This window comes from Sceloporus occidentalis, unplaced genomic scaffold (genome assembly GCF_023333645.1).
Source record: "Sceloporus occidentalis isolate IW3139 unplaced genomic scaffold, rSceOcc1.0.p SCAF_1, whole genome shotgun sequence".
NCBI lineage: Eukaryota > Metazoa > Chordata > Lepidosauria > Squamata > Phrynosomatidae > Sceloporus > Sceloporus occidentalis.
Genome location: NW_028316981.1, coordinates 73236955 through 73264829, shown reverse-complemented (window position 1 = coordinate 73264829; position 27875 = coordinate 73236955). Strand labels below are relative to the sequence as shown.

The window sequence follows — 27875 nt, the reverse complement described above, 5'->3', positions numbered from 1 at the left end:
TCTATTTTACTTGACTGAGTGACAAAAGTTATGAGCTGGGCTGTAGTGACATTATGATTGCTCTCCAACCCCCTCTACTGTTCTTCTTCATGGTCTCTTTGACTCACACAAATGGGTTATTCTGCACCTGCACAGTGCATATTTCAAAACCTTTGCCCACCACTGCAGCATCATCAACAGGAATAGTGTTCTTTGGATTGACCTTTAGTTTCGCCAATCTTTGTTGCCCTTCTTTGGCCTATTTGGTCCTAGGAACATGTCTGGTCATTCAACCATTGTAGTGCAGGCCATGCTCAGCCTTTGGTCTATTTCTTCTGCTGGTATCCTTTAAAGAATTTGTCTCCTGTGACGCTAAGATCCTGGAAAGGTATGGGCACCTGAAGTGTCTTCTCTGCCTTGGTGAAGCTCATATGGTTGCCTCTTGTGTCCACTGTATTACCTTTACAGATGAGATAGAATAAAGTGTTGCATATTTGCATATAAGACACACTTATATGAACAGGCCCTCAGGCCTCAATTGCTATCTTCTCAGCCTTTGAGATTGGTTGATACGGAGTCAGCTTCTTCTTGTAACTCCACCTTGGCCTCAGTCCTGGCTTCTGACTCCTCTGTTCAACCTGTGGTTAAGGAGTCACTGACAGATTTGGTCTCCATGTTGTTGAAGATTACATGATCCAGTTCCGACAGTTGGGTGGTGTGCCCTTTCCCTCCTACTCCCAGCTGATCCCTGAATATAGAGATAGAATCAGTGGTTCAACAATGCAAGTAGAAAAAGAAGCACACCAAGGGTAAAAGCTGTCACCATTGTCCAGACTCTACTTTCAAGACCTTCCAAGGTTGTTTCCAAGTTTGTTCCTTTGCATGGACTATCCTCTGCTGCTCAATAGGCCCCTGCTACACTCAAGATGGCAGGGTCCATTTATCAAAGAGATCCTTCTGTTCAAGTATTGGAGACCTTGCAATGTTCTTCCAACTGTATAGAATTTGTTTCAGTTACATATCAACCCAAGACAAAGAACATATCTGAGGGCAAGATTCTGGAGTTCTTCCCTGTTTGAGGTTATCTGTTTTACCTCCTTCTGTTCAGCCTCCTACATTGGGAATAACTGTTGCTAGATCCCTACCCCCTCTACCCTCTCCATCACATCAACAGTCACTTTGGTCTCAGTCTAGATCTGGCTTTCCTTCTTCTGCTGATTCCAACTAATTCTTGAGCTTGTAGTGTCACTCTAGGAGGTTTCATCAGTCAATGCTCTTTGGGAATATCTAGGAATTCTCATAGGTATCATGCCCATCATAGGTGAAGACTCCTAAGGTTGATCTCCAAGACAGAAGCTTTCTGGGCTTCCATAGTTCCTATTCACAGGATTATTTGTACCCTTATACAGCATGTGCCCCCCATGTGTGGGCTTGCCATCCACGGTTTTAAGCTTACACGGATGGCAAGCCCCGGATGTTATAATGGCATGCAACCATTGGAATGAATGGGACTTGAGGTCCCGTGTTTTTTGCCATACGCGGGGGGTCTGGAAATGTAAGTCATAAAGAATATAAAATATAGATATAAAATATAACTGCATATACAAATAGTAAAAACCTAATCATTTACTAAAACCTTATTTTCACGGATCTTAACTGCAGCAGCACAAAATTTTACTATTTTGGTCAATGTCTTTGTATACTGTCCTGATGTCAACAAAAGAATATAAAAAGCCTCTGAATGACCAGGGAATACTTTTATATATGGTTCAATAAGAGTTTCCTGAATTCCAAGATAAAAGGGACAGTGCAGAAGAATATGAGTTATTGTTTCAATTTCACAGAGTTGCAGGGGCATTCACGTTGATAATACAGTAAAGAATCTTTTTAAATTTCCCTTCTTGTATTGCTTATGGCAAAGCATTTAATTGAGCAAGAGTAAAGTCTTTACCTTGATTTGATATTGAAAGTAAATAAAGATAGCTGATTTGAAGGGTAACAGTGCTGTGTCAATTAATACATTGTTTGAGGTTACTTCTAGATCATGCTGCCTCTCCACATTCATAATTGGTTGTCTGAGGGCTCGACTAGCTGCTAGGTCAAATCCCACATGCAAAAAATACTCATCAGAAAAAACTTAAAATCTGAGTTTAGCAAGTATGGCTTTTTTCCAGACTAATTGGAAATTATCTTAGAATCATAGAGTTGGTAGAGACTAGAAGGGCCATCCAGTCCAACCCCCTGCCATGCAGAAAATCTCAATCAAAGCATACCTGACAGATGGCCATCCAGCCTCTGCTTAAAGACCTCCAAAGAAGGAGACTCCACTACACTCTGAGGGAGTGTGTTCCACTGTCAAACAGCCCTTACTGTCCGATCCAAAAGGATTAAACCACTAGGCCAAAAACTTAATTTTAGCCGAAACCTAAAAATAGCTAACCAAGCCTTAGCTTCAGCTTTCAGGAAACCGGCATCCAGCCTCAGAGCATCATTACAGACCCAACATGGTATTTGCAAGATAGCCCTCAGGAATTTTTAATGAACTACTTCCAGGGTAGTAAAAGAGAAGTAAGTGCCTAATTGAGCACCATAGAGTAGTTAACTGAGGGGTTTGGCCTGAAATAACCTTAGGGCAGCTGGAACATATTGTGCTCCTTTAGCATATAAACGAATTTTTGTATTACAGATGTAGATCTCTATGCCACTTCTGCAACATACTCTGCATGTGCCTTACGATTTCCGTTAGACTGGAATATGCCACCAAGATACTTAAAGGTCCTTACTTGTTCAATCCTATGACCATTTAATAACCATTTATACAGGTTTAGTCTTTTTGTAAACACCTTAACTTTGATTTTCTCATAATTTATTTGAAGATCTTTCTCTTGGCTATAGTGTATTAGGACATGCAGTGCTCTCTGTAAACCAATGGGTGTTTGCGATAATATCACTGCAACATTAGCATATAGCAGCAGTGAAATATGTCTCCCTGCTAATTTGGGAGGGTGAAAATCTAACTGACTAAGAGCAACAACCATTGAATTAATGTAAAAGTTAAACAACAATGGGGCTAATATACATCCCTGCTTGACTCCATTATGCGTGAAGAATTTATTATACAGCTGACCTTCCAAGTTACACCTTATTTTCAAGGCTGTATTTTCATGTAGCTTGTAAATAAGTAATAATAAGCAAGGATCTATTGATGAGGGCTCTAATTTGTTCCACAATCTATCTCTAGAGATTGAATCAAAAGCAGATTTAAATGCTGCATATCCAGTAAACCCTTTAGCTTTACTGGAATATTTTTCTACCAAATGTTGCAAGATTAGGACCTGATCCAAAGTAAACCTTTCTGATCTAAAATCCACCTGTTCATCAGCCAGAACATTTTTGTTATCCATTCAATATTGTAATTTCCAATATAGATGTCTAGCATAAATGTTATTAACTATTGATAACAAACTGACTGGGCGATAATTTGCTGGATTTCCTTTCTGCCTTTCTTAAAGATTGGAATAATAATAGCTATATTCCAATCAGATGGTATGTGGGCATTCTGATCAATATATTTAAAAAGATATGCCAGAACTGGAGCCCACCAATCTATATTGAATTTAATTAGCTCAAGGGGAATATCATCACCACCTGGAGCTTGCCTGGTTTAAATTGATTTACAAGCTCTGTCACTTCATCAATTGATACTGGTTGCCATTCTGTCAGGTTCCCGGTAATACTTGAAAGGTAGGGGATTCTTTATTGACATATAACTCATAAAAATGAGCTTCCCAAACTCCAGCAGGAATATGACAGTCTACCCATATGGAGCGACTTTTGGATGCTGTTGACGTAAGGCACCAAAAGGTTTTCACATCTTTTCCCCTAACTGCATTAATAACTTGTTCCCATAGTACTTGTTGTGCTCTACTTTTTTTTTAGTCTTGATCAGTTTTTATGGTCTCTTTTTAGTTGCAATAGATTCTCTAAAACTTCTGAGTTTTCCTGTGGAGCTTAAATTTAAAAGTAAGCCATTTTTTTAGCATCCCTACACTCACGATTGAACCAATCTTTTGAACTAAACTTGATGAGGACATGAAAAACAGCCTTCTCTGTAGCTGCTCCTACCCTCTGGAATGCCCTTCTATGGGAGGGTAGGCTGGCCCCCTCCCTACTTCCCTTTCTCTGTCAGGCTAAGTTTTGTATGTTTTATGTAACTGTTTTACTGGTTTTGGCTAGGTAATATTAATTGTTTTTAAAATTTTATTGTAAAAATTTAAAAATGATTTTATGTGAGCTGCCATGGGTCCTTTTCTGAGAGAATATAAAAATTCAGGGCAGAAAGCACTCTCGGACTCATCACTGGGAATGTCTGTTGACAGCTGCATCAGCCCAGCCTAGTGTTCAGCACATTGACATTGCCTTGTAGGAGAGCCCATTGGTGGCACATCAGGAGTCCTGTCTAGAGCCCAACTCATCCAGTCTGTCCCAAAGCACTTCTTTCAAATTGCTCAGCCTTCGATTGCTGCTTCATCTTTCAGGTGAGGTTCCTGTTGTGTCTTGAATCCTTCAACCTTCACCCGTGGCTTGTCATCTGATTCTAACTTGGACATTATTCCAGCATGCAAGTATTCTCCAATGTTTTTAGGTGGACAAGATCCTTCTTCTCCCACAGAAGATGTCATAATGTTCATGGAATGGATTGTGAGAATGGCAAAGTCATTAGACTTGACTGTAATGCAGCTGAAAGCACAAATTGATGGCCCAGTTTTCCACCATGTCCAGACTCAGGCTGCTACTCCAGCTGCTTTGTCCAATGTCCTATACCAGTGATGGCAAATGTTTTAGAGACTGAGTGCCCAAACTGCAACCCAAAACCCACTTATTAATCGCAAAGTGCCGTGTCCCTCTGACTTTCTAGTAACAAACTCTAGTGAACTCTATGCTGAGGTGATGGCGAGTGTGCCCACAGAGAGGGCTCTGAGTGCCTCTTCTAGCACTTGTGCCATAGGTTCGCCACCACTGTCCTATACCTTCTGCAAGTCATTTGCAAATGCTGGACGACCCCTTCTTCCATACCTTCTACATCCAGCAGCATAAAAGCCCTTCACAGAGTTCAGGATTCTGACATTGTTTGGCTTAGTCAGCTCTCTAAGACAAATTCAATCATTGTTGATGCTCTTCAATCTCGGGCATCCCGGAGGTTATTCTCAGCATTGGCTGACAAAGGGCAAAAAGTTGGACTTGATGGGCATAAAGTTTTATTCCTCTGCCGCCCTCATTTGTAAAATCTCCAACTATCTTGCATGTATGGGTGCATATCACCAGCTGTTCTGAGATAAGCTAATTCCTGTTTTCAATAAATTGAGTGATGAAGGTTGTAGTGGGTGATGAAGTTTGAGTGATGAAGGTAGAGTAGTGTCATTGCGCCAGTCTGAAGTTCATAAATTGGCTGGGCAACAGATCACAACTTCCTGCCACATGGCAAACTTCAGTGGTAACCTTCTGGCTGTAGCTGGAGCACTTTGAAGACATGTCTGGCTTTGGTCTTCTGGGATTTCTGATCAGGCGTGTTTAGTGATTAAATACCTGCCCTCTGATGGTCTTTTCAACTCCAGTACCAATGTGAAACTGGAGCATACTCAGAAGATGCAGTCCATCATTCAATCCCCTGATCCAGCTTGGTTCTGAGTCTAGGTCCGTGTGGTATAGATATGGTTTGACCTCAAAGTGTGCCTATACTCCCACATGAGCTCAGTATTGTCATACCCTTCTGCTGCTTTCATCTGCTGGGCAGAAGCTGACCCCACCTGCTCCCAAATTTGTCTGTCCTTTCCAAGAAGCTTCAGAGCAACTCCTCTAAATGTTGCATTTAACTTCTTTCAGGATGACTACCTTGCTCCCACTGTATCACCAATGCCTATACAGCTTTTTCACAACAGGCCTGAGAAGTTCTACCCTGCCTAGGCCACCATCACCTCAGATTTGTGTGTTCTGGACATCATTGCAAGAGGTTATGTTACTGAATTCTGGAAGTGTTCTCCCTTAGGCAGTCTTTGTACCACACCTCCCTCAACCATACTGCTTCAGGAGGTTGAAACTCTCTTGCAAAAACTGGTATTTATGCCCAGTCCTCTTCAGTTTCATCAGGGACTTTTCTCCTGTTCCTTCATTGTAACCAAGAAGGATAAGTATTTGCATCGTATACTGGACCTTCAAGTCATCGATCACTACATCTGTTTGTGATGCTTCAAGAGGTGACTCTCAACTCCATCCTTCCTTTTATGCATGCTGATGATTGGTTTGCCACTTGGGACTTCAGGGATGCTTACTTCCACATTTTGATCCGATCATCTCACCAACATTTTCTCTGCTTTACAGTAGGAACGTGAGTCTGCTGGGTCTGAGTTCTTTCCTTCTTTTCTATGGCAGCAAGGTGTTATCTTTGGTTGGTTGTGCCTTCCACCAGGTGGCAGCTCTTGCTGAACACAGACCTTGTTTTGCACCTTCTGACGTAACTGGGCCTTTTCCTGAACTGAGAGAAATCTCTTGTGATTACCACTCAAAAGACAAGGTTCATCAGGGTGATCCTGGATTTGAAAGCCCAGGTTGTCTTCTAGACAACTGATTCTCAACATTTTGTTGTTTGGTCCTCTGGTGTCTTTGGTACAGAAGGCTGAGGGCCAGACATGTATGTTGGGCTACATGGAGTCCACCATGTTGGTCATGCATCATGTTAGCTTTCAAATGCAATCTTTGCAAGCCTGGTTCATTTCTCAGTTCATTTTGTGTTAAGATTGTCCCCAAAAGTGACTCATCATTCCGAGGATTGTTCAGCATTCTCTTGGGTGATGGTTAGAGACATCCCAGGTCCAGATTGGCATACCTTTCTCTCTTTCTTAGTCTCAAGTGCTTACCACAATGGATGCTTCAGTGATGGGACAGGGAGTCCATCTTGATAGCTTCTTCATACAAGGCCTGTGGTGGCTGGAAAAAAAGACCCTGCACATCAGTGACATGGAACTGTTAATGATGATGAAGGTGTCCCACTCCTTCAATATTCTTCTGCATAATGAAAGTGTTGCAGGTGTTGACCGACAATACCACAGTTATGTACTGCTTCAACAAGCAAGAGGGTATAAAGTACACGACTCTCAACTGCCTCATACCACGCCTTTCAGATTGGTGCATCAAAGGAAACATCATGATTGCAGTGGTTCATCTTCCCAAAGAAGACAACATCCTAACAGATATGCTTAGCAAAATGTCAGATTCATCTTATGACTGGATGCTCCATCCCAAGGTTGTGGTACTGGTCTTCTGTCACTCGGGCACTGGTCTTCTGTCACTGGACTTCTTTGATTTCAAGATGAATGCACAATGTGAGGTGTTTTGTTTCTATACTCATCAAGAGAGGCTGCATAGAGATGCCTTCTTTTTTGGGGGGAGGCATCTCTGTGTAAGCTTTCCCTTTTTTCCCTCTTCTCACAAAGGTAATAGCCAAGCTCTGCCAGGACTGACCAACTTGTTTTCTGACCAAGCAGCCTCTTCTACACCTGTCTTGAGGGGCATATGTTCAATTTCCACAAAGACCGGAACTTCTCACCCTGTACTGAGCCCAGATCAGACCTCAGCCTTTACAACCTGAACCTCACAGCTTCCTTGCCTGTTGCTCTCAAGGACATTATTGCTGCTGCTCATCAACCTTCCAACAGATGCTCATACTCTTACAAATGGGGAATGTTTCAAGAATTCTTGACATGTTCTGGATTTCCTTCTCATGTTATCTTCTAGGGGTTTGTTTCTTTTGTCTATCCAGTGTTATCTCACTGCAATTTCTGCAGAATTTCAACTGCTTGGGAAGTCTTCCTGCTTTCTCAGTCTTCTTGTTAAGAGATTCTTGAAAGACTATAATAACCTCTGTCCTCCTGTGTTGGGCCCGACACCATGGTAGAGCTTGGAACTCATCTTGCTTCAGCTTTTGTGCCTATGGCTGCCAGAATTCTCTAGTTGCTTTCTTTGAAGACTGCTTTCCTGATAGCAATTGTGCCCACTAGATGGACTGGAGAACTCAGTGCTTTCCATGTCCATACCTGAACTCGCACCACAATTGAGATGTCTTGAAACCCCACATTACCTTTTTGTCTAGGGTAATGTCTGCTTTCCATGCCAAGTTTAGTTCCCACTTCTGCATTCCAGAGGAAATTGCACTGTCTAGACATGTGGAAAGCTTTTACCTTCTATATCAACAGCACGTTGGCTTTTTGGACTTCAGAAGGACTCTACTACTTTTTATGAAGAAAAGACTGCCTGTTTCATCTCAGTGCTTCTCAAAGTGAATAGTATCAGCTATTTGTCTCATGTTATGAACTGGCTTGAATTTTAGGTCATTCCACATGGGGTGTTGCCACATCTCCTGCTTTCTTGGCTGGTGTTGGGTGGCTACTTGGTCACAGCCAATTACTTTTATAACTCATTACAGAGTGGGCTTGAGGTCTCGAGCTGATACTGCCTTAGGGACATGTATACCTTATTCTTCTATATCTTGACAGTATTGAGGTTTCAGGACAACTCTGTCTTCTGAAGCATGGTTTTATATTGTGTACTGACATTTCAGATTAATTCTGTCATCTGGAACTTGTTCAGAACTGATATTACTTTGTATAGCTAAGACGTATTATGCTCATGTTTGATGTGTTTTAGTAAGCTTCTGATTTGTTTACCTGTGTAGCATTCTATTCTCCCATTTGTATGAGTCACAGATGCCACAAAGGAAAAGGACAGGTTGCATACCTGTAACTGTAGTTTTTTGAGTGGTCATCTGTGAACTCACACATCCTTCCCTCATTGTGTCCTCCCTATCCTTTGGATTGCTGCACCAACATCCATGGAACTGAGGGTTTCTGTGGGTCATTCCCTATATAGGGGTGTTGGAGGTGGGCAGGCTACTGGCCAAATACTTGTGGTTCTGAAAAATGTGTTGCATAGGCACAGAATAACCCATTTGTGGGAATGTGGCCTATGCAACACAGATGACTACTTAAATAACTAAAGTTCCAGGTATGCAGCCTGTCCTTTTCCATTCAGCCATTCTGTTATTTCATATAGTTAAGCAAAAAGAGGGAGAGAGAGAGAATGAGAGCAAGATAGTCATGAAATATGAAGAGCTAACTATGTTTCTGCTCTTTGACTTGTGGTTCAGTAAGAGGTGCACATATTTTAGTCTCAGTACCTGCCAGTCAGTCAGGAGAATCTTGTTTACCTTTAGTTCTATTCATTTCAATTCCCCTGAACTCCCATTCTGCTGCTAACACAGGAGACTCCTTGTCTTCTAAGAGGTAGTAATAAAGCAACTGTATGGTGCTGTGTTAGAGATAACTAGATCTCCACCAACTGTGGTGCAAGCAACAGTATGAGCCTATGTTTTAATGAATCATTTGAAAACCACGATTGTTAAAATGCTTTGTAAAACCTAATCTGACCCAGTTTCTGTAAGAATGACTACAGCATTATTGGTAGTAATCCAGTCAGAAAGGGGTCAATCAGAAGGGGGGGAGGTCAAGATGTTTGTTAACCATCTGTCTAGAAATATTTGAACTCTAACCTCATTATCTTATGGTAATGGTGCCTGGTAAGGATATTTTTTAAATCAGGCTGTTCAGAAATATATCTAAATTAGTTTGTGAGAAGTCGAAGGCTTTCATGGCTGGCATCGATAGTTTTTTGTGGGGTTTTCAGACTATGTGGCCATGTTCTAGAAGAGTTTATTCCTGACGTTTCACCTGCATCTGTGGCTGGTATCTTCAGAGAATGCATTTTCTGAAGATGCCAGCCACAGATGTAGGCAAAATGTCAGGAATAAAATCTTCCAGAACATGGCCACATAGCCTGAAAAACCGACAAAAACGATTAATTTGTGAGTTTTGTTATGTTAGATAGTCCCCCGCTAGTATTTTATCAGTAACAAAATTACATATATTCTCAAAACTATCTTACTCATATAATAGTGTTTGCAATAAACAAAGCATGGTGCATGCTATGCACTGAGCTTATGTTGTCTTGTATGGGAAATGTTTCATAATTCAAGCTACAGCACTATGCATTCTTAACATAAAGACTTGTGTGAACAATCAAGATTGCCCTGTATGTTCTTTTTACTTCATAGCTTGTATCTGATTGGAGATATGGTTGTTGTGTCAGTTGTCAAAGTCTCTTCTGCTTCTTTATTACCTCCTTTATCATATCTTAATCTTCAAGAACTAGTTTTATGGTCTGGTTATGGTCTCAGTTCCTGCCACACATACCTTCTGGAACCTCACAGCTTTGGTTTGATATATCATTGATACAGCAGTTCAGCCTTTCCTTCTTTTATCTCCTCTTTCTGTTACATTGCCTGTGTTTTCAGCATGCTATTTTGTAGTTGAACAAATTATCATTCATTTAATTTCAGCTGACTGAAGGCAAAAGTCTGGATATCTGACCAAGGGCATATACAAATGTTACGATTGTCAGTGCATATATTGTGTGGAAGCCTGTGAAACAGGTGAACTACTAGTTTGATGAAGGAAAACAAATATTGTGTCATTCTTCTATGCTCACTTAACCCAGTTTTTCTTGAAATATTAAAATGTTTCATTTCCTCAGTCCAATTTTCCTGTTCAAAGTCTGGATAAAGACTAAGCATTCCATTCATCTGGCAATTTTATCAAAAAAAGAGATCAGATTAGTTTGTCATGACTTGTTTGTCTGAAACTCACATTGACTTATTGTAATTATGGCATTTCCTTCTAAATGTAAGATTTCCATAACTGCTAATAGAAGAGACTGTAATTTTTTAAAACATCCATTGTAATGTATACCCATTATGATTCAGGATTCAGGAATTCTTCACCAGACAGTTCAGTCTATGCTGGGATGTGGGTGCCTCCAAATTAATGCTGGCTTGGAATGTTCTAGGCAGATGTGAAATCCACGGTGGATATGAAAAACTTGTCAAACTTGAGAATTTAATTGGCTTTTATGTTTAATGCAAGTGTCACAGTGATCAAAATGATCATGTCAAATTGATGTGTTTCTGCTCTTACTTCTAAGCTATTTTGAGGAATATTTTCATTGCTTCTGCAGCAACCACAACCATAGTAGATACTAGTTGATTTGCAGGAGAGGATATGACTTTATTGATCTACTAAAATGTCAAAATTCCAGCCCTCATACATTGGAATTTATCTCAGTGTCATTGACATCAGTCACATAATTTCAGGTTATGTGTGGACTCTGGACTAGCAGATCTTGAGCAGCCGTGAAGTGGTTCAGATAGTTTTGACAACTTCTTTAAGATTCTAGATCTAAAGATTAATGTATAACAGGTCTTTTCTCTCTTTTTCTTACTTGTGGCTTGGCAAGATCTTAACTGTTTCTTTTTCTAATGGTTTCCATGCAACATTTGCAAGCAGATACCAACTTTGTCACATATAGAGCTTCATTTTCTATCAGTGGTGTTGACATAGACTTAACATCCCTTGAAAGTACTGTTACCTCTTATGGTGATAATATCAGTTCCTCAGGGGTGGTCCACCGTTCATCAAGTGATGCGTACCTTAATTCTGTCAGTATTTCTTCAACACAGTTGTGGTTGATACTATGCCAAAACAATATTAAAATATATAGGATCATCCTTCTACCTATGGTCCTTTTAATTACAGGACTGGGTGCGATCTGCTATTATAGCTTCATATGGCCATTTTTTAAATAAAATTTGGGGGAAAACAGTGTGTATCCCCAGCTGGCACCTGTTAATGCCACGACTTAGGGAATTTTTTGAAAGAAATTTTAAATGAATGAAGTGACAGGAACTCTTACCATACTCCAAGTCACCTCCTGTAGATTGAATCCATTTCTCCATGTCCTAGTCTTTGGAGCAGTTGAAAACAAACTCGCTCTATCCCCCATATGACATGCCTTCAAATATTTAAACAAGGCTATCACTCACCTCTTAAGCTTCACTTCTCCAGGGTAAACATACCCACTTTCCTAGGCCACTCTTCATATTGCATGGTTTCAAGACCTTTCACCATTTTGGTCACCCTGCTCTAGACACACACCAACATTTCCACATCCTTCTTGAATTGTGAAGTCCAGAACTGGGCACAATATTCCAGTTGAGGTCTGACCAAAGCAGAATAGATTGATGCTATTACTTCCATCAATCTAGACACTGTACTCCTATTGTTGCAGCTGGTGGTCCACTAAGACTCCTCGATTCCTTTTGCATGGACTGCCATCCAGTCAGGTGTCACCTGTGCATTCCATTTTACTGTCCAAATGCAGTATCTTACATTTTTTCCTGCTGAAATTCATTTTGTTAGTTTTCGCCCAGCTTTCTAATCTGTTCAGGTCATTTTGAATGCTGATCTTGCCCTCTTGTGTCTCAGAAACCCTTCCGAATTTGGTGTCATCTTCAGATTTGGTAAGCACACCCTCTATTCCATCAACCAAGTCATTGATAAAGATGTTGAATAGCACCGGGCCCAGGACAGAACCCTGTGACATCCCACTAGTCACTTCTCTCCAGAATGAAGAGGAACCATTGTTGATTAGCCTTGGGGTTTGGTAGTCAACCTGTTAAAAATCCACCTAATGGTCACATTGTCTAGCCTACATTGTACTAGCTTTTTTTGCAAGGATATCATGTTTGACTTCCTCTTTCCACTGTGAAATAAACTCCAGGGGAAGTTCTTCCATTTGTGTTTCAAGGTGACTGTTTGTAGGTAATGATAGGTAAATGCTTCTATTCATTGAACAGTAAATTCTTATCCCTAGAGAGTGATTTTGTACAACCTGATTGGAAACTGTATAGTTAATATAATTGTTGGACTGCTAAAAGAAGATTATATACAAAAAGTACTGTTATAGAACAAGTATTTCAGTCTGGATACTCATGCAACTTAATGACTCAAATTTAATTTTTTTTCTTTACCAAGAAAACAAAATACATCCACAATTCAATCTTCACTTACACAGATTTGTCAGTTTTAAGAGTCCATGCCCAGGTGTTCTTTAAAACTATATATGCTCTTCTCTTGAGAGCATTGAATTTCACCTTGGAGTATTAGATAATTTTTTATCCAGTCTGATGTTTTCTCATCTTTGTCATTCTGTTTCTGTGTCATCATTTTCTTCATACCTATAAGATAGTGTGGTTATGTGTAAAGGGACACTTTCTTCTTTATATAAAATCACACATACACACATTTGCAAAGCACAAGTTGTACCTGTAGTAGAGCAGAACTACAAAATCAATTACTATGAGCTACAGAGTCTCCCCCCCCCCCCCCAGTTGTCCTTTATCAGATAGGTTCTCATCATTAAGCTGTCAAGGCCTATTTAGCAGGCTTACTAAACACAAAATAGCCCTTTAAATCCTATTGGACAGCTGGTAACATATGGCTGTGATAGAAATAAGAACCCTAGAACCCATTGACCCAGTGGCAGGGCCAGACCCACTATAGTTTACTCTCAACTCCTTTATAGACAGTATTTAAAGCACACTAATGAGGCCTTAACAGTTTTCCTTAACATATTTGCTAAAGCTAATGTAACTCTGTGTAATTTAAAGCACATCTATACAGGATCTAAAGCAAACATAACCTAACATGTAAAATTTAAAAACATTACTAAAAACCAACATGTAGCACAGCAGATGTATGCATCATGTGATGAAAATAGCATTATAACCATAGTTTATAAGCCCCAAACTGTAAAATGAAATTCTTCTATTGTCTTGTAACTAATACGTTTAAACTTTATATGCTATTTTGAAATACTACAGCAGGCAAAGAAAAACATCTATATCTTCAAAAAAAGCATTGTTTAAGAAATTACATTTTAATGTATTGATAATTTATATTTTTAAAAATAATGAAGGTTTCCTTTGTTAACTATAACAAATGTTCATTTATTATGTCATATATCTTAAACATATATTACTAGTGTGAGAGAGCTCACCATTCTTCTGGAACCTGGCTCCTTATATTCCACACTAACAGAAACATTAGTGTACAGCTTGCCATGGCAGTAAAATAAAAGCAAAACAAAATTATGCAATGTCTAGGAAATAACAGCTAAAATAAATATGGGATTTAACATGGTACTTAGTAAGTAAGCACACATGATGTCAAGTTAGCACTAGTAGTCGTACATTAATTTGTAAGCTGCAATCAAACATATTTTATGCATGATTCTTCAAAATTGAGAGTTAAATAAAGAGAAAGGAATTCTGAATCTTCTAAATAAGAGGGATCAGCTCAAGGTGATAAGAACATCATTGTATGGAACAACAAAAACAATTAAGTTAAAACAGCTTATAAATATTTTTAAATTGTTTATAAATACTTGAGGTCTGCTCATATCATACTGCTCAGCTCATACAGGCGAAACATGAGAAAATTGTTAAGAATCCTTATGGGCAGAGGGATGTCTAAGGTCAAAATGAGTTGTAAAGAGAATTATTGGGTGGTAAGGAGCATAGGAAGATTTATTTTGTTTTGTTTTTGCTTATAGTCAGCCCTAACATCCATGGATGGCCAGGTCCCATTCTCCCAAATGGTGGCAGATGCACATGGCCATGCTGCCATTAAAACCAGTGGGACTTGATGGCCCACAGTTTTTGGTATCCATGGGTGGCAGTCTGGAATGGAACCCTTGTGGATACAAAGGGCCGACTGGATTAGAAGAATTATGTACAATTGGTGGAAAGCCTCACAGGCATACCAATCCACCTTTTTGGAAAGATAGTGCCATAGTGAGCTTTCTTACATACAGTCCTACAACATAATAAAGCTACTCACTGTCAAAAAAGTCACATAACAGTTATACAGACAGAGAGAACATTTCAGTTTCCTAGACATACAATGCAGGATTCAAAGGTTCTGTTCCTTGAACAAGAAGATTACAAAGAAGACTAGCAAAAGAAACAGCTGAATTGAATTATTTACAAATTCCAATCCATACACAGATATGAACAAAGACAATGGCTTCGTGGAATACTACATATACACTTCTCCCTCCGCATTTGTGGACTTAACATTTGTGGTTTTGATTATTCGAGAATTGCTTTGGTGTGCACTCCTCCTCCTCCTCCCTCTCAGGCTTTCCTTCATATGGAAAAAAAGCCCAGATGGGAGGGAGCAGCCAGGAAAAGTGTGCACCCGTGCTTCTCCCCCACCTTGCCCTCCATCCCTTTAACTGGCTTCCGTGGAGTGGGGGCAGGGGCAGGGGGGTTATTCGTGATTTTTCTACATTCACAGGGGTCTTCTGCCCCTAACCCCTCCCTGTGAATGTAGAGGGACAAATGTATTAATACAAGAGTCCTCATTACTGTAAAAAAAAGGAAACTTCTTGGAGAAGGTTGTGAGCTAAAGGAAACTAAATTTTGTTAAGCAGATTTTTTTCTTTCACACATCAACACTAACTGACCACTTTAAAGATCTGAAAGACCTGTATCGCCATACAGAGCCCTCTGAACATTTAGGGCAAGGGTCAAGATTTGCATCTTTCTGTAACCTGTTACACTGTATCCTTCCACATCTGTGTAAATATGCTTTATACCAGAGCATTTATTATCACTCTACTGCACCTGAAGAAGTGGGTTTATATCCCTGAAAGCTCAGGGAAAAATAACACCCAGTTAGGCCTGAAACAGATGGGCCACATATACTGGTTTCCAGCCATGTTCGGGGCATAGCATTTAGAAGATACATGCCCTAAGCGTGACCAGAAACCTTGTCAAGGCCGTATATTTTACAAAGAACTGGGCCAGAGAGAAGTGGTAAAATGCCGCCCCTTGTGCTGGTCTGGTTCAAAACTGTGGCAGCAGTCTGGATCGGGACTGGGCTTGTGCAGTTGCTGTGGCCTTGAGTATTTCCTTCTGATTATAGCACAAATCGTGCTGAAGCGGCTACAGCCTGCTTTATCAGGCCCATCTGTTTCAGCCCTACATTTTTGCAGTGTCTTGTCTTCCTTTGTGGCTATGACATCGGGTTTCCCTATTCCTTCCTTCATGTTTTTTAAAGCAGAGCCACAGGTCTCAAAATAGCGATGGTACTAGGGTATGTAAATGAGTAGGAAACAGTGGGAGTACAGTTCTTAAATATTAACTTTATTTATATGAACTTCATACAAAATATACATCTCTCTTAATGTGGTTTATTTTGTTGTCTTTCAGGATGGTACAGAGGACTTTCATTAAAGAAACCCAATATAAAAGTAAGTCTAGATTCTGTTGGTTTTTAAAAAAAATTATATTGATATAGTGCTGCAAATAGATGTTGGAGTTAGTAACTGACAAACACAATCTTACTATCCTATCTTCTCATATCTGTGTTACCTCAAAGGGGAAGAGAGCTTTTTTCTACCTTATTTTGTGTATGTGATTCTTACTGCCTACTTGCCTGTTACATGTTGGGCAGTATGAGACCCAGATTAATTAAATTCCTTTCTGTTCTGTTAGCAATTCTAGTAAAACATTTGTCCATATTCTTATGACTGCTTATACAATTGGCCCTCCTTATTCACAGATTCTTTATCTACGGATTCAAGCATCCATGGCTTGAAAATATTTTTTAAAAAGTATACATTCCAAATAGCAAACCTTATTTTTGCCATTTTATGCAAGGAACACCATTTTTGTATTTAATGGGACTTGAGCATCTACAGGTTTTGTTATCCATGGGAGGTCCTGGAACCAATCCTCAGTGGACCACAAGGTCCTACTGTACTTTGTAACCATCAGATAATCAGAAGGAAATACTCAAGGCTGTTGCTTATTCCCAGTTTTCAAAGCTCTGGTTTGGAGAGCCATGTGTGTATCAGTGTGAGGTGTCTTCAAAATTCTAATATAAAAATAATTAGGACATACTACAATTATCCTTGTAACCAGCAAGGATAATTTCTGAGTGCCACAGAAATAAAGTTTATTCACATTTTTCAGTTTTAAAACATTCAGTGCACTATAAATGTCTGGGTGAAGTCAGTCATCAGAAATCAGCTGGAAATAATGCCTGGAGGAGAAATACAAAAGTAGGATATATTGTGAAATCAAAGGCTTTTATGCTGGCATCCATAACTTTGTGTGTGTTTTGGGCTATGCGGCTGTGTTCTGGAAGAATTTATTCCTTTAATGCTTTTAGGAATAAAGTCTTCCAGAACACGGCGACATAGCTGGAAAAACTCACAAAAACTGTAGGATAAATGGTGTACAATAATTATATAGAAACAAGACACTTCATGCTGTGACCAGTGATTAATATGGCTTTTAAAAGCAGTCTTATTCTCAGTGTCAATTAAAACTGTACTTACAGTTTTAATGATATGATACCGATATCTAACCATTCCAACAATTCTTTAGATAGAGAGATAAATCTCATGCTGCAATAACAATGTGTTACTTTTCTTGTTGCTATGATATTCAGCAACTCCTACCAGCCACTTAAAATTGTTCTTCATTTTTTTTTTAAGTGTAAGCAGGATACATCCAGGCTAAAAGACAGGGTATGAATAGATTTAGTAAGTGTGCAATAAAACAATATTTATTTATTTAATATATTGATATGCTGCCTTTCAGTTTTATGTTGTCTCAGAGCAGCATACATAGAAAAGATTAAGTGCATCAAATTAATACACCATACAGTGAGAAAGTATTTTAGTATGACAGATTGGTAGTAATAGGGAGAATGACAACAAAATGCATCTTCAAATCCTTTTTTGAAGGTCTCCCACTTCTGCCAAGACTTTTTTTTTTCTCCCAAAAATGCTTGGCATTGCAGCTGGCTGATGAAATTCAGCAGCAAATCACAAAGTGAACTATAGTTAATAGAGAAAGGAATGATATTCGTGGTGCTCATGACTATTCCATTTACTATAGTCAGTATGTCAGTGTCATATTCAGTAATCAGTAGCTCCATCAATATCCAATTAAAGACAATTTAAATACTGTTTAAAATAAAATTAATAATGAATAATGAGTGGGAACACAATATGGAAGGTGTGAATATAACCCAAGAAAGAAGTCCAAGTAGAATGAATAAATAAATACAGTGCACCCATATTATATGCAAGTGCGCCTTATGCTGACCCGCCCTGGAAGAACTGATAAGGAGCACGTCTGCGCCATGGGCACAGGCCCCATTACTTCTAATGGGACTTGAGCGTACACGTTTTTTCCCTTACACGGGGAGGTTGGGAACAGATCCCCTGCTTAAGGGAAGGGCCGACTGTACACTGAAAACACATTGTATGTTCAGATTTGCTGAAGTATGGTATAAAATTTTAAATAAATACAGGCATAATATAAAAATTACAGAATAAATCTGGGATTATTGAAAAAGTTGTCTGTTTTCTTTTTGGAACTTTCATACAGAAGTATTTAATTAATTATAGGTTCATTGCACTGTATTTACACAAACTTGGCACAAGCCAAATAAATATAGATATAAATAAGGTGTACTCAAATCTAGGATTTAAAATGGCCATGATATAAATCTAAATCATGGTGCAGCAAGCCAGTATTTTCTGTAACCCTGGCTAATTACCAGTGGGGGTTCTAACTGATTTACCACTAGTGATAATTAATGTTAGTGCTCCCCATTGCATACATATAATAATTTTGAGGTATTTATTTCCAGTTTCAGTACTTTAATGCAATTTAAAATAAAGAAGAATGCATATTTTTCTGGCTGTGCCAAAAAGTTAGGATGTTGAGCAAACAATGTTTGGCAAAGTAAATATGTACAGTTAAGTTTTGTAGGTACTCTAAATTATATTATTTGATTAGGTAAGTTATTGTTTACTGTGAAAGGTTTTTAAAATTAAAGTATTTAATATGGCTGTTTTATTAAAGAAAATACTTTTATTGATTTCAGAATGTCCGATAATTTTCCAGTTAGCAAATTGTTTGCTGAAATACGTAGTTAAGCTATATACTTCTTACTCAAATAGCAGTAGTTGTGTGCCTTCAAGTCATATCTGATTAATCAGGACTCTAACGTGAACTTGCAATGGGGTTTTCTTGGCAAGATTTGTTTATTTTTCTCTGAGGCTGAGAGAATGTGACTTGCCCAAGGCCACTCAGTGGGTTTCCATGGCCAAGCAGAGAGTCAAACCCTTGTTTCTCAGAGTCTTAGTCAAATACTCAAACCATTGCACTACACTGGTTCTCTTATTCAAATAACGAATGATTTTCTGTTCCAGGGGATTTTTCCTGCTAACTATATTCACTTGAAAAAGGCAGTTGTCAGCAATAGAGGGTGAGTATACACCTTGATTGTCAAGACATCAAAACACTTCTGTGACTGGAACAACGTCCAATACTGTATTACATGCAATCCTAACAAATCAGCAGTTTTTCACTCACACTGTTAAATGTGGTCTGTATGTACAATTAGTATTTAACTTTTTATTACTCTCATCATTCCAGGTTTTAAATTCTGGTACTGTATTATTCCAGAAAGTTAAATTTATAGCCCCAAACAGTAGTATCACTGTGTGTGTGTGTGTGTGTGGGTCGCACCAAGTGATACCTCAGAAGGGGCGGTAACACCCCAAAAGAGGAGGTGACACCTGATTGGTCCCCTGCCCACTGCGGGGCCTTCCTGGGGCCTTGGGTTCCCCGTCCAGGCTGCCACGAGGCCTTGGGCACCTCATCCAGGATGTCATGAGGCCTTGGACAACTTACTTGGGCCGCCGCGAGGCCTTGGGTGTCTTGTCTGGGCAACCGCATGGCCTTAGGTATATTTTCTGGTCTGCCGCAAGGCCTTGGGCGCTCTGTTTGGGCTGCCCGGAGGCCTTGGGCACTCTGTCCAGGTCGCCGTGAGGCCTTGCATGCCCCATCTGGGATGCTGTGGGGTTGCATGCACATTCCACTTGTGTGCATGTGCACTCCCATGTGGGGTGCGTGCACCAGATGTCCCACCCCATAGAAGCCCCACTAGTTCCAAAGACATTCAAATGATATTTTATTTGATTAGCTTAGTATAAAGATTACTATTCCTGTTGTACTGCTTTTATTAAGTGCTGGAATTTGTATTGACAGTTATACAGACTTTTTGGATGGGCATTGGTTAATCTCCAGTATTTTACCTGGTCAGAGAACATTAAAAGTTAGGATGTTGAACAAACAATGTTTGGCAAAGTAAATATGTACAGCTGGCATCCATAGTTTTCTGTGGGTTTTTCGGGCTATATAGCCACATTCTGGAAGAATTTGTTCCTGATGTTTTGTTTGCATCTGTGGTTGGCATCTTCAGAGGTTGGTGGCATAGAAGTGTGTGCAACCATAGTTAGGTCTCTGAGCCCCATGATAGCAGATTTTTTAATGTAACACTGCAAAAAGCAAACCTTAGAACAGCACCAGAAAAACTCATTGCTCACCATTGGAGCCATGGAAAAGAATATCTGACCGAGTTCCTAAGCCATCTGAAACCCACTTCCTGGAAGATGAAGCACCTAAAATGGGTTCTACAGGCCAACGGTTAGGCCAGCTCAGACATCAGAAGAGCCACCAGACCAAGAAAAAACCACTGGAGTAAGGACAAACAACCTTCCCAAAGGGAAGGTATTTTTACCATACATTAAAAGAATCATGGACAGAATAGGGAAACTGATGAGGAAATACAACCTCCAAATGATCTACAGACTGACCAGGAAAATCCAGCAAATGCTGTGCTCAGTGAAGGACAGGAGAGACCCTCTCAAGGCTGCAGCGGTTTACTACATATTGTGCAGCTATGGACAAGCCTACATAAGGACTACTGAATGCAGCTTTGAGACATGAATCAAGTAACACAAGAGACACAGCAAACTGGGCCAGCCAGAAAAATCAGCAGTAGTAGAACACATTATAAACCAAGCAGAGCACAGAATGCTATTTGAAAACATCGAAATTCTGGACCATGCCAGCAATTACCAGGTCAGAATGTACAGGGAGGCCATTGAAATCCACAGACACCTGGACAACTTGAACAAGAAAGAAGAAACGCTGAAAGTAAACAATGTTTGGCTACCAGTGCTGAAAAACTCCAAATTCAAGACTCAACACAAGCAAATGAACACCATCCAGGCCCAAAGAGGTTACCCTGAAGACAATAGATTACCAATTAAACAGATCCACCTCACATATCCCCCACAACATACCTCCAGGCTGCACCATTGAACACATTACAACACAAAAAATAACTCTACCATTAACATATAAACCACTTCCTCCCAAACAAGGGTCCCACATACTCCACACACTTCCACGCCACCACCCTCTGAAGATGCTAGCCACAGATGCAGGTGAAACATCAGAAATAAATTCTTCCAGAACATGACCACATATCTCAAAAATCCCACAGAAAGCTATAGAATAAACAATGATTTTTTTATTACAAGTGGCACTGTTTAATCACAGCCTGGAGATACCAACAAGACCAACTCAATCCTCTGCCTTTCTCTTCCTTTTCCAATATCTAAATTAGGGTGGGCAGTTAAAAACTGCTGGGGTCATTGAGGCAGGCCTTCTCAGACTGACCTCCTAATAGAACAGATTTACCCACCTGACTAAACCTGCCCCCCCATACTGCTACTCTGTTTTTGTTTGTTTGTTTGTTTTAAGTAGTGTTATTGTCAATTGTATGGTTTTATTGTTTTATTGTTAAATTTATATATGAGGGAGGGAGAGTTGAAGGGTTGGGGAGATTAAGGGAATGTTTTGCTATTTGTTTATGTAATTTGTCTTAATTTTACTGTTACCTGCCTCGATTCTCAAGAAGGGAGAGGCAGGATACAAATAAATATTTATTATTATTATTATTATTATTATTACTACTACTACTACTACTACTACTACCACCACCACTACTACTACTACTTTGGATTTTGGAGTCCTATACACTAGCCCCAAGCTTGAAAAATAACTTTAAAAATAAATCTCAGTTTGTCTTTTGAGTTGGCCTTTGGGGTGTATGTAGATGGAGGTAATGGGGAAAGCTAAATCAAAATTGAAAGCTCCCTTGAGCTCCAAACCCTTCCCTCAAGCTTCAAACCCACAGGCACTACCTGTGCCCTTTTCAGTTTGTATGACTTTTATGGATCAGAACACATGGATCAAAACTTTTTCCTCCGTGGTAGCTCAGGAACTCAAAGAGCTGCACCCCACCCACCACCACCACAATTCTATATATAAAAGGACTAGGGTTTCTTCCCTGAGCCCTTCTACCTCCACTGCCCTAGTACTCCCTCTTCCCCCTAGGAAACAGGGAAAGATCAAATATCATTACATGCTAGGCCAGCCAGGCCATTCTTCTCATGAGGATTCTGCATCCTCTGTGAGGTACTGAGATGGCTTCTCTCTATTCCACTTCTCTCAAAGATTTATGTAACACAGCCCCAGGTGACTGGTCAGACTCTGGAGAGCAAGAGGATATTTTACACATTGTGACATTTTAACAAAAATGACTTTGTCCTCTTGCTGTCTAAGGATGTAGCAATTTTCGCTTTCAAGAGGCCTCTCCTGCTGCTCTAACTACTGAGCAATTCAGCAGTGGGGCAGCTATGTTCCCAAAGATAAATACTCCTTGTGTTTGGCTCCCTGTCCCTCTAATTTCCATTACTTACTAAAATCAGAATGGTCCTGTCCTAGACAGGGCAGAAATGATACCACTGTGGCTCAAAAATTATATCCTGCACTATAAATTTGTGTCTCTTCTTCTGCATCTTATTTATTTACTTTATTTACTTTATTTATTTACTTCTGCCTTTCTCCCAGGACAGAATTCAAGGTAGCTTCCATAACAACAAATTAAAAATGTTTACAAAAGAAATCCCTTCACAAGACATTGCTTAACATTTATAAATCCTTAGCCTTTGTGGCTGATGCTGACCGAAATACTCTTACCATTTCTGTTCATTCCATCGCAGCTACTATTATAGTTAGGCACTCTGTTTGGTTAAGGTACTGGAAAGCAGACTATCAGTCCAGGTTCAGCTTAGCCAGGATCCCTTAAACTGGCTCCTTCCTATTTGTTGAGGAGGCTCTCAATGATGTCCCCGTGGAGAGTAAGGACAAGAAGAAGGTCATGCTTTCATGCCAAAGAAGGAATTTAGACACCAGAATAAACGTTTCCAGGCTTTTTGTTCTGCCAGGTACTTTTCCCATTCTCAAGATTTTAGGTTATTTAGACCTGCAAGGTCTAAATCTTAGTTTTCCTTTCATCCCCAAGGAAGCTCAGGCAGAATTGCTCCACCAGGAAGCCAGTCTTCCAAAAACCAACCAACCATGTGACTATCTGCCCCATCAGATAGGGGGCAAGCTTTCACTTTTCTTCAGAGATAGTTTTTTGTGGGTTTTTCGGGCTATGTGTCCATGTTCTATCAGAGTCTCTTTCTGACGTTTCACCAGCATCGGTGGCTGGCATCTTCAGAGAATGCTTTGCCTGGAAAAAAAGAGACCCTCTCACAGCTGCAGGAGTTTACCGTATACCATGCAACTGCAGACAAGTCTACATAGGGACCACCAAAATGACAAATACCTATCATAATATACAAGATAAGAAAACAATATTAAAACTCCAAAAACTTTGGGAAACAAGACAGTTTTAAACTGGGATTGAGGGAAAAAACAGTTTGCAAAGATATATGGAGGCAATTCTAAGAGTATGGAACAGTGGGTGAGAAAGGATGGAGCTGAGACAAGGAAGAAGGAACACTTGGTTGAATGAGAAGCCTCAAGTTCCTAGAATGCAGATCCCAAGCAGGCTGGTAAAAAGTAATGAGAGATGATACCTTGGGCAAAAAAGTTCATGTTGAGTTTTAAAAGTAAAGACAAGATGTCTGTACTGAATTCAAGAAGGAATAGGCAACCAATGAAGTGATGTCAGAAGTGGGACAGCATGATGTCTAGAAAATAGTCTTAGGAGACTATTTAAAGGAAACTTCCATGAGATAATGGAAGATCAGTCAAATGAAGATTATAGTAATCGAGGCAGAAAATGGACAAGGTTTGAACAGAGAAGCAGAATTTTTTTTTTGGCAATATTATTAATAAAAAAATAATGTGACTTTGCTACAGTCTCAATGTGAGGAACACATTGTTCCTGGAAGTTCCTGGAACTTCCAGGTCAGACCATATAACACCGGTGCTAAGATCTTTACACTGGCTGCCTATGTGAGATCATGGAATCTTCAGAACAGTGCTCCACCAAAAACTCAATGAGAAAACAATTAAAGTTTATTGTAAGAACAAGCAAAAGTATCCAAACACACTTTTTTGTCAGGAATAAGGAGGTACAATAGCATATGGTTTATATAACCCCTGAAAGCAAACCCATCCCCATTATACAATAAGGTAAGTTAATTGGATAACTTTTTCCCACGCAGTAAGGAATCTCCTCCCCAATGATGTAATGTCCTCCAGTCCAGAATCCTTGGCAACCTCTCCAAACAATTAAGTTCCCACATAGCGTTATCTACCCACTGCACCTGTGACCTTGAAGCATAAACCCTTGAGCTACAACTAGACTAAGTAATGATAAACCTTAACAGAACTATAAGCCCCAACATCCCCCACCCCACATATATACATAGCAGCCACATATATATATTAGCAGCATATTAAAATATTATGAACATGTTAACATAAAAGTCTATTAACAACAGGCACTTAATGAGTCAGTTCCCCCTCCCAGCACAGAGACAGTCTGTGCTGGCCGGGTAACTCCCTTACATTCCAACCTAACAGACAAGCACAGAGTCTAGCAGGCAGCCTACCTCTTACCAGTACATTCTATTACCCAATATACAATCAATACACCACAAACCCATTACTACTTTAATCTATTAATACTCACCCTTAACCCTTAACCTATAACCCTCATGACAGAAACCCCAAATGAATAAATGAATGAAGGGGAGTTCTGACAGCCTATTAGCTTCCGGGCTCAATACAAAGTGTTGGTTATTACCTATAAAGCCCTATATGGCTTGGGTCTGAGTTACTTGAGGGAACACCTCTCCCCATATAGTCCACCCCGCACTCTCAGAACATCAGGAAAAAATTTATTAGTACACCCTAAGGTGAGACTAGCAGCAACTCACCAGAAAGCATTTTCATCGGCTGCACCAGTGTACTGGAATAAACTTCCAGAAGAGCTTTGTATGACCTCTACATTGGATGCCTTCAAAAAGGCTTTAAAGACCCACTTCTTCCAATTAGCATTTCCTTAGGACTCCTTATAGAAACTGTTTCCCCTGATACAAATGGCTAATTGCAATTGATAGATTCCATGTTTGTTTTACTTGATGTTCAGTTTTTATTGGTTTTTATTGATAAATATATTGTGATGTCTGCTTTTTATGATGTGAAATTTTTAAATGATTCTGTGAACCGCTTTGATCATCTCGGAAGAGCGGTATATAAATAAAGCATATTATTATTATGATCATGTAACAAGGCGGGTCTCCTCTGGGAGTCCATTCCAGAGTCTAGGGGCAGCTATGCTGAATGCCTTTAGGGAAGTAGAGACATGCTTGGATGATGGTATCTCCAACAAGTTCTTCCCACTTGTTCTAAGAGTGTGGGGCGGATTGTATAGGGAGATGCGATCCCCTAAGTAACCCGGACCCAAGCCATGTAGGGCTTTATGTTCATGAAAGAACTTCACCCACCATTAAGAGCACCTGTTCCAGCGATAAACTTATTGGTGGTCCTCAGCAGCCTTGGTTTCATGGCCTTTAAGCACCTAAGGCAGGTCTTGAGCCCTTGAACATTAAAGTAACATTTTGACATAATAGGCAAAGAAGATATGTGGTGTCAAGCAAATTCAATTTTATTCAGAAAGCTCTGTTAGGTGCGCTGTTTTCAGAGTATTTTGGCTTCTTTTTAATGTACTGTGTTTGTAGACTCTTTCTGTCACATAGGCGGGATACATACCGCCATTTAGTACGTATAGAATACGTACTAGGGTTAGGAAGGGGCGGTGCTTCCGCACCCCCCTAACCCTAGTACGTATTCTATACGTACAAGATGGCGGCGCCCCTTCCACATGGGCGCCGCCATCTTTGCGTATCGGACGCTGAGCGTCCGTACGCGTCGCGCCGCTTGTGACGTAGCGAGCGCGCCCCTGGCGCCTCGCTACGTCGCAAACGCGACGGTAAAAGAAGCTCCATTTTGGAGCTTCTTTTTCGGTCCGCGCGGGAGTCGGGCCGTCTGAAGGCTCCGGCTCCCCCGCGGACCTACTGGCGGCGGCGGCAGACCGCCGCAAAGCGGCGGTATGTACCCCGCCATAGTGTTCTTTTGAGACTGAATATATCTAGATCCATCAGCCATTTCATTACTTGTTTTTATTTCAGGTATACTTTTATTTCCTGTTGTACTCCTTTTTCAGCTTTTCTAAATTGGTAGTAACCATTTTTGAGTATGGACTGCTTTCAGAAATTAGTATTCCAAGTTGGTAAATGTAGACAGACTGTTAATATCTGTTTCTTGGATGCAGTGCCTACTGCTGTTCTTACCATAGTTTCAGATAGGATTGTTGCATATATATTGTTACATTTCTCCCCTGCTCTTTTTTCAAAAAGTTGGGGCAGTGTGCATAGTTCTTTCTGCTTATTTTGTCTTCACAACTATCCTACAGACTAGATTAGGCTGAGAGACAGTGACTTGTCTGTAGTCATTTGGTAAGCTCCACAGCTGAAGGAGGATTTGAACCAAGGGAACCTTTAGCACATAGCCAGTGAAATATAGTGGTTTGAATTTTGGACTTCAAGAGTCCAGAGTTCAAATCCCTGCTCAGCCATGGAAATCCACTGGGTGACCTTGGGCAAGTTATAACCTCAAAGAAACCATAAAGAAACACAGTGGCAAATGCCTTCTGAAGAAATCTTCCCCAAAAAACTCCCAGTAGGTTTGCCTTAGGGTTACCATAAGTCAGAAATGATTTGAAGGCACAAAACAACAAACCTTTCAATAGTATCGACTGTAGTACATTGGTTGTCCATATGTAGTGAGAGAAGAATCTCAGCTGTGGGCTATGAAACTGCATCTTTGCTTTGTCCATCTCTTCTTAGTCCTTCACACGCTTTCAGATTGTCCTTCACCTTTCTACTATTGGCTTCAACTGTATTCCCTGGGATTCTTTATAAAACTGTACTCAAAAACAGTTTAAAATACAGTCCTCCCTCCGTTCTCGTAGTCTTCAGACTCATGTCTCTTGCTTGTGTGTGAGGGATGAACGGAGGGGGGATGGATGGGGCACAAGCCCACAGCACACCCCTACACGCCGGCCCTTATGCGCCCGCCAATGGGGCTTGAATATAAGCGAAACTCTGTTTTCGCGAGTGGGTCCGGAACAGATCCCCTACGAAAAAGGAGAGGCAACTGTATTCGTTTTTAAGGGTCAACTTACTAGACAGTCCAGTTTATGCCTTTCCTATATAATGTTTAACTATTCTAAGCTGATTCTCATTTGAAGGCAAACATCAAATTTGCATTTTGTGAACATAAACATGAACAGGAGGACACGGTTTGCTCTCAGAAACAACACATTTCACAAATGTGTGCTGTAGTTCATAAAAATGCACCATGTGCATGTCTTCCAATCATTTCTGACTTATGACAAGCCTAAGTCAACCCTATTACAGAGTTTTCTAGGGCTGAGAGTGTGTGCCTTGCCCATGGTCATCCCAAGGGATTTCCATGGCAAACAGGGAATCGGACCATGCTGGAAATGTACATAAGAGATCCAGTCATTGGAAACATTTTTTACACATATATCTTTTTAAAAATGGACACAAATACCTTGGTTTTGAAAATCAAAATGCAGATTTTGACATAATGCACCTGAAAATATGTTCAAATTGTATGCATA

General features: G+C 40.1%; 1 protein-coding gene across 10 annotated transcripts in view; it reads left to right on the top strand.

Moving 5' to 3' along the window:
• DOCK3 (dedicator of cytokinesis 3) overlaps window positions 1–27875 on the top strand; it is a 272592-nt gene that overhangs the window by 36405 nt on the left and 208312 nt on the right. For all 10 annotated transcript variants that reach the window (XM_089525143.1, XM_089525190.1, XM_089525134.1 and 7 more), the window contains exons 3-4: window positions 16199–16239; window positions 19222–19277. In XM_089525143.1, the coding sequence (XP_089381269.1) occupies window positions 16199–16239; window positions 19222–19277 (97 nt within the window). The remainder of the gene's footprint in view (window positions 1–16198; window positions 16240–19221; window positions 19278–27875) is intronic.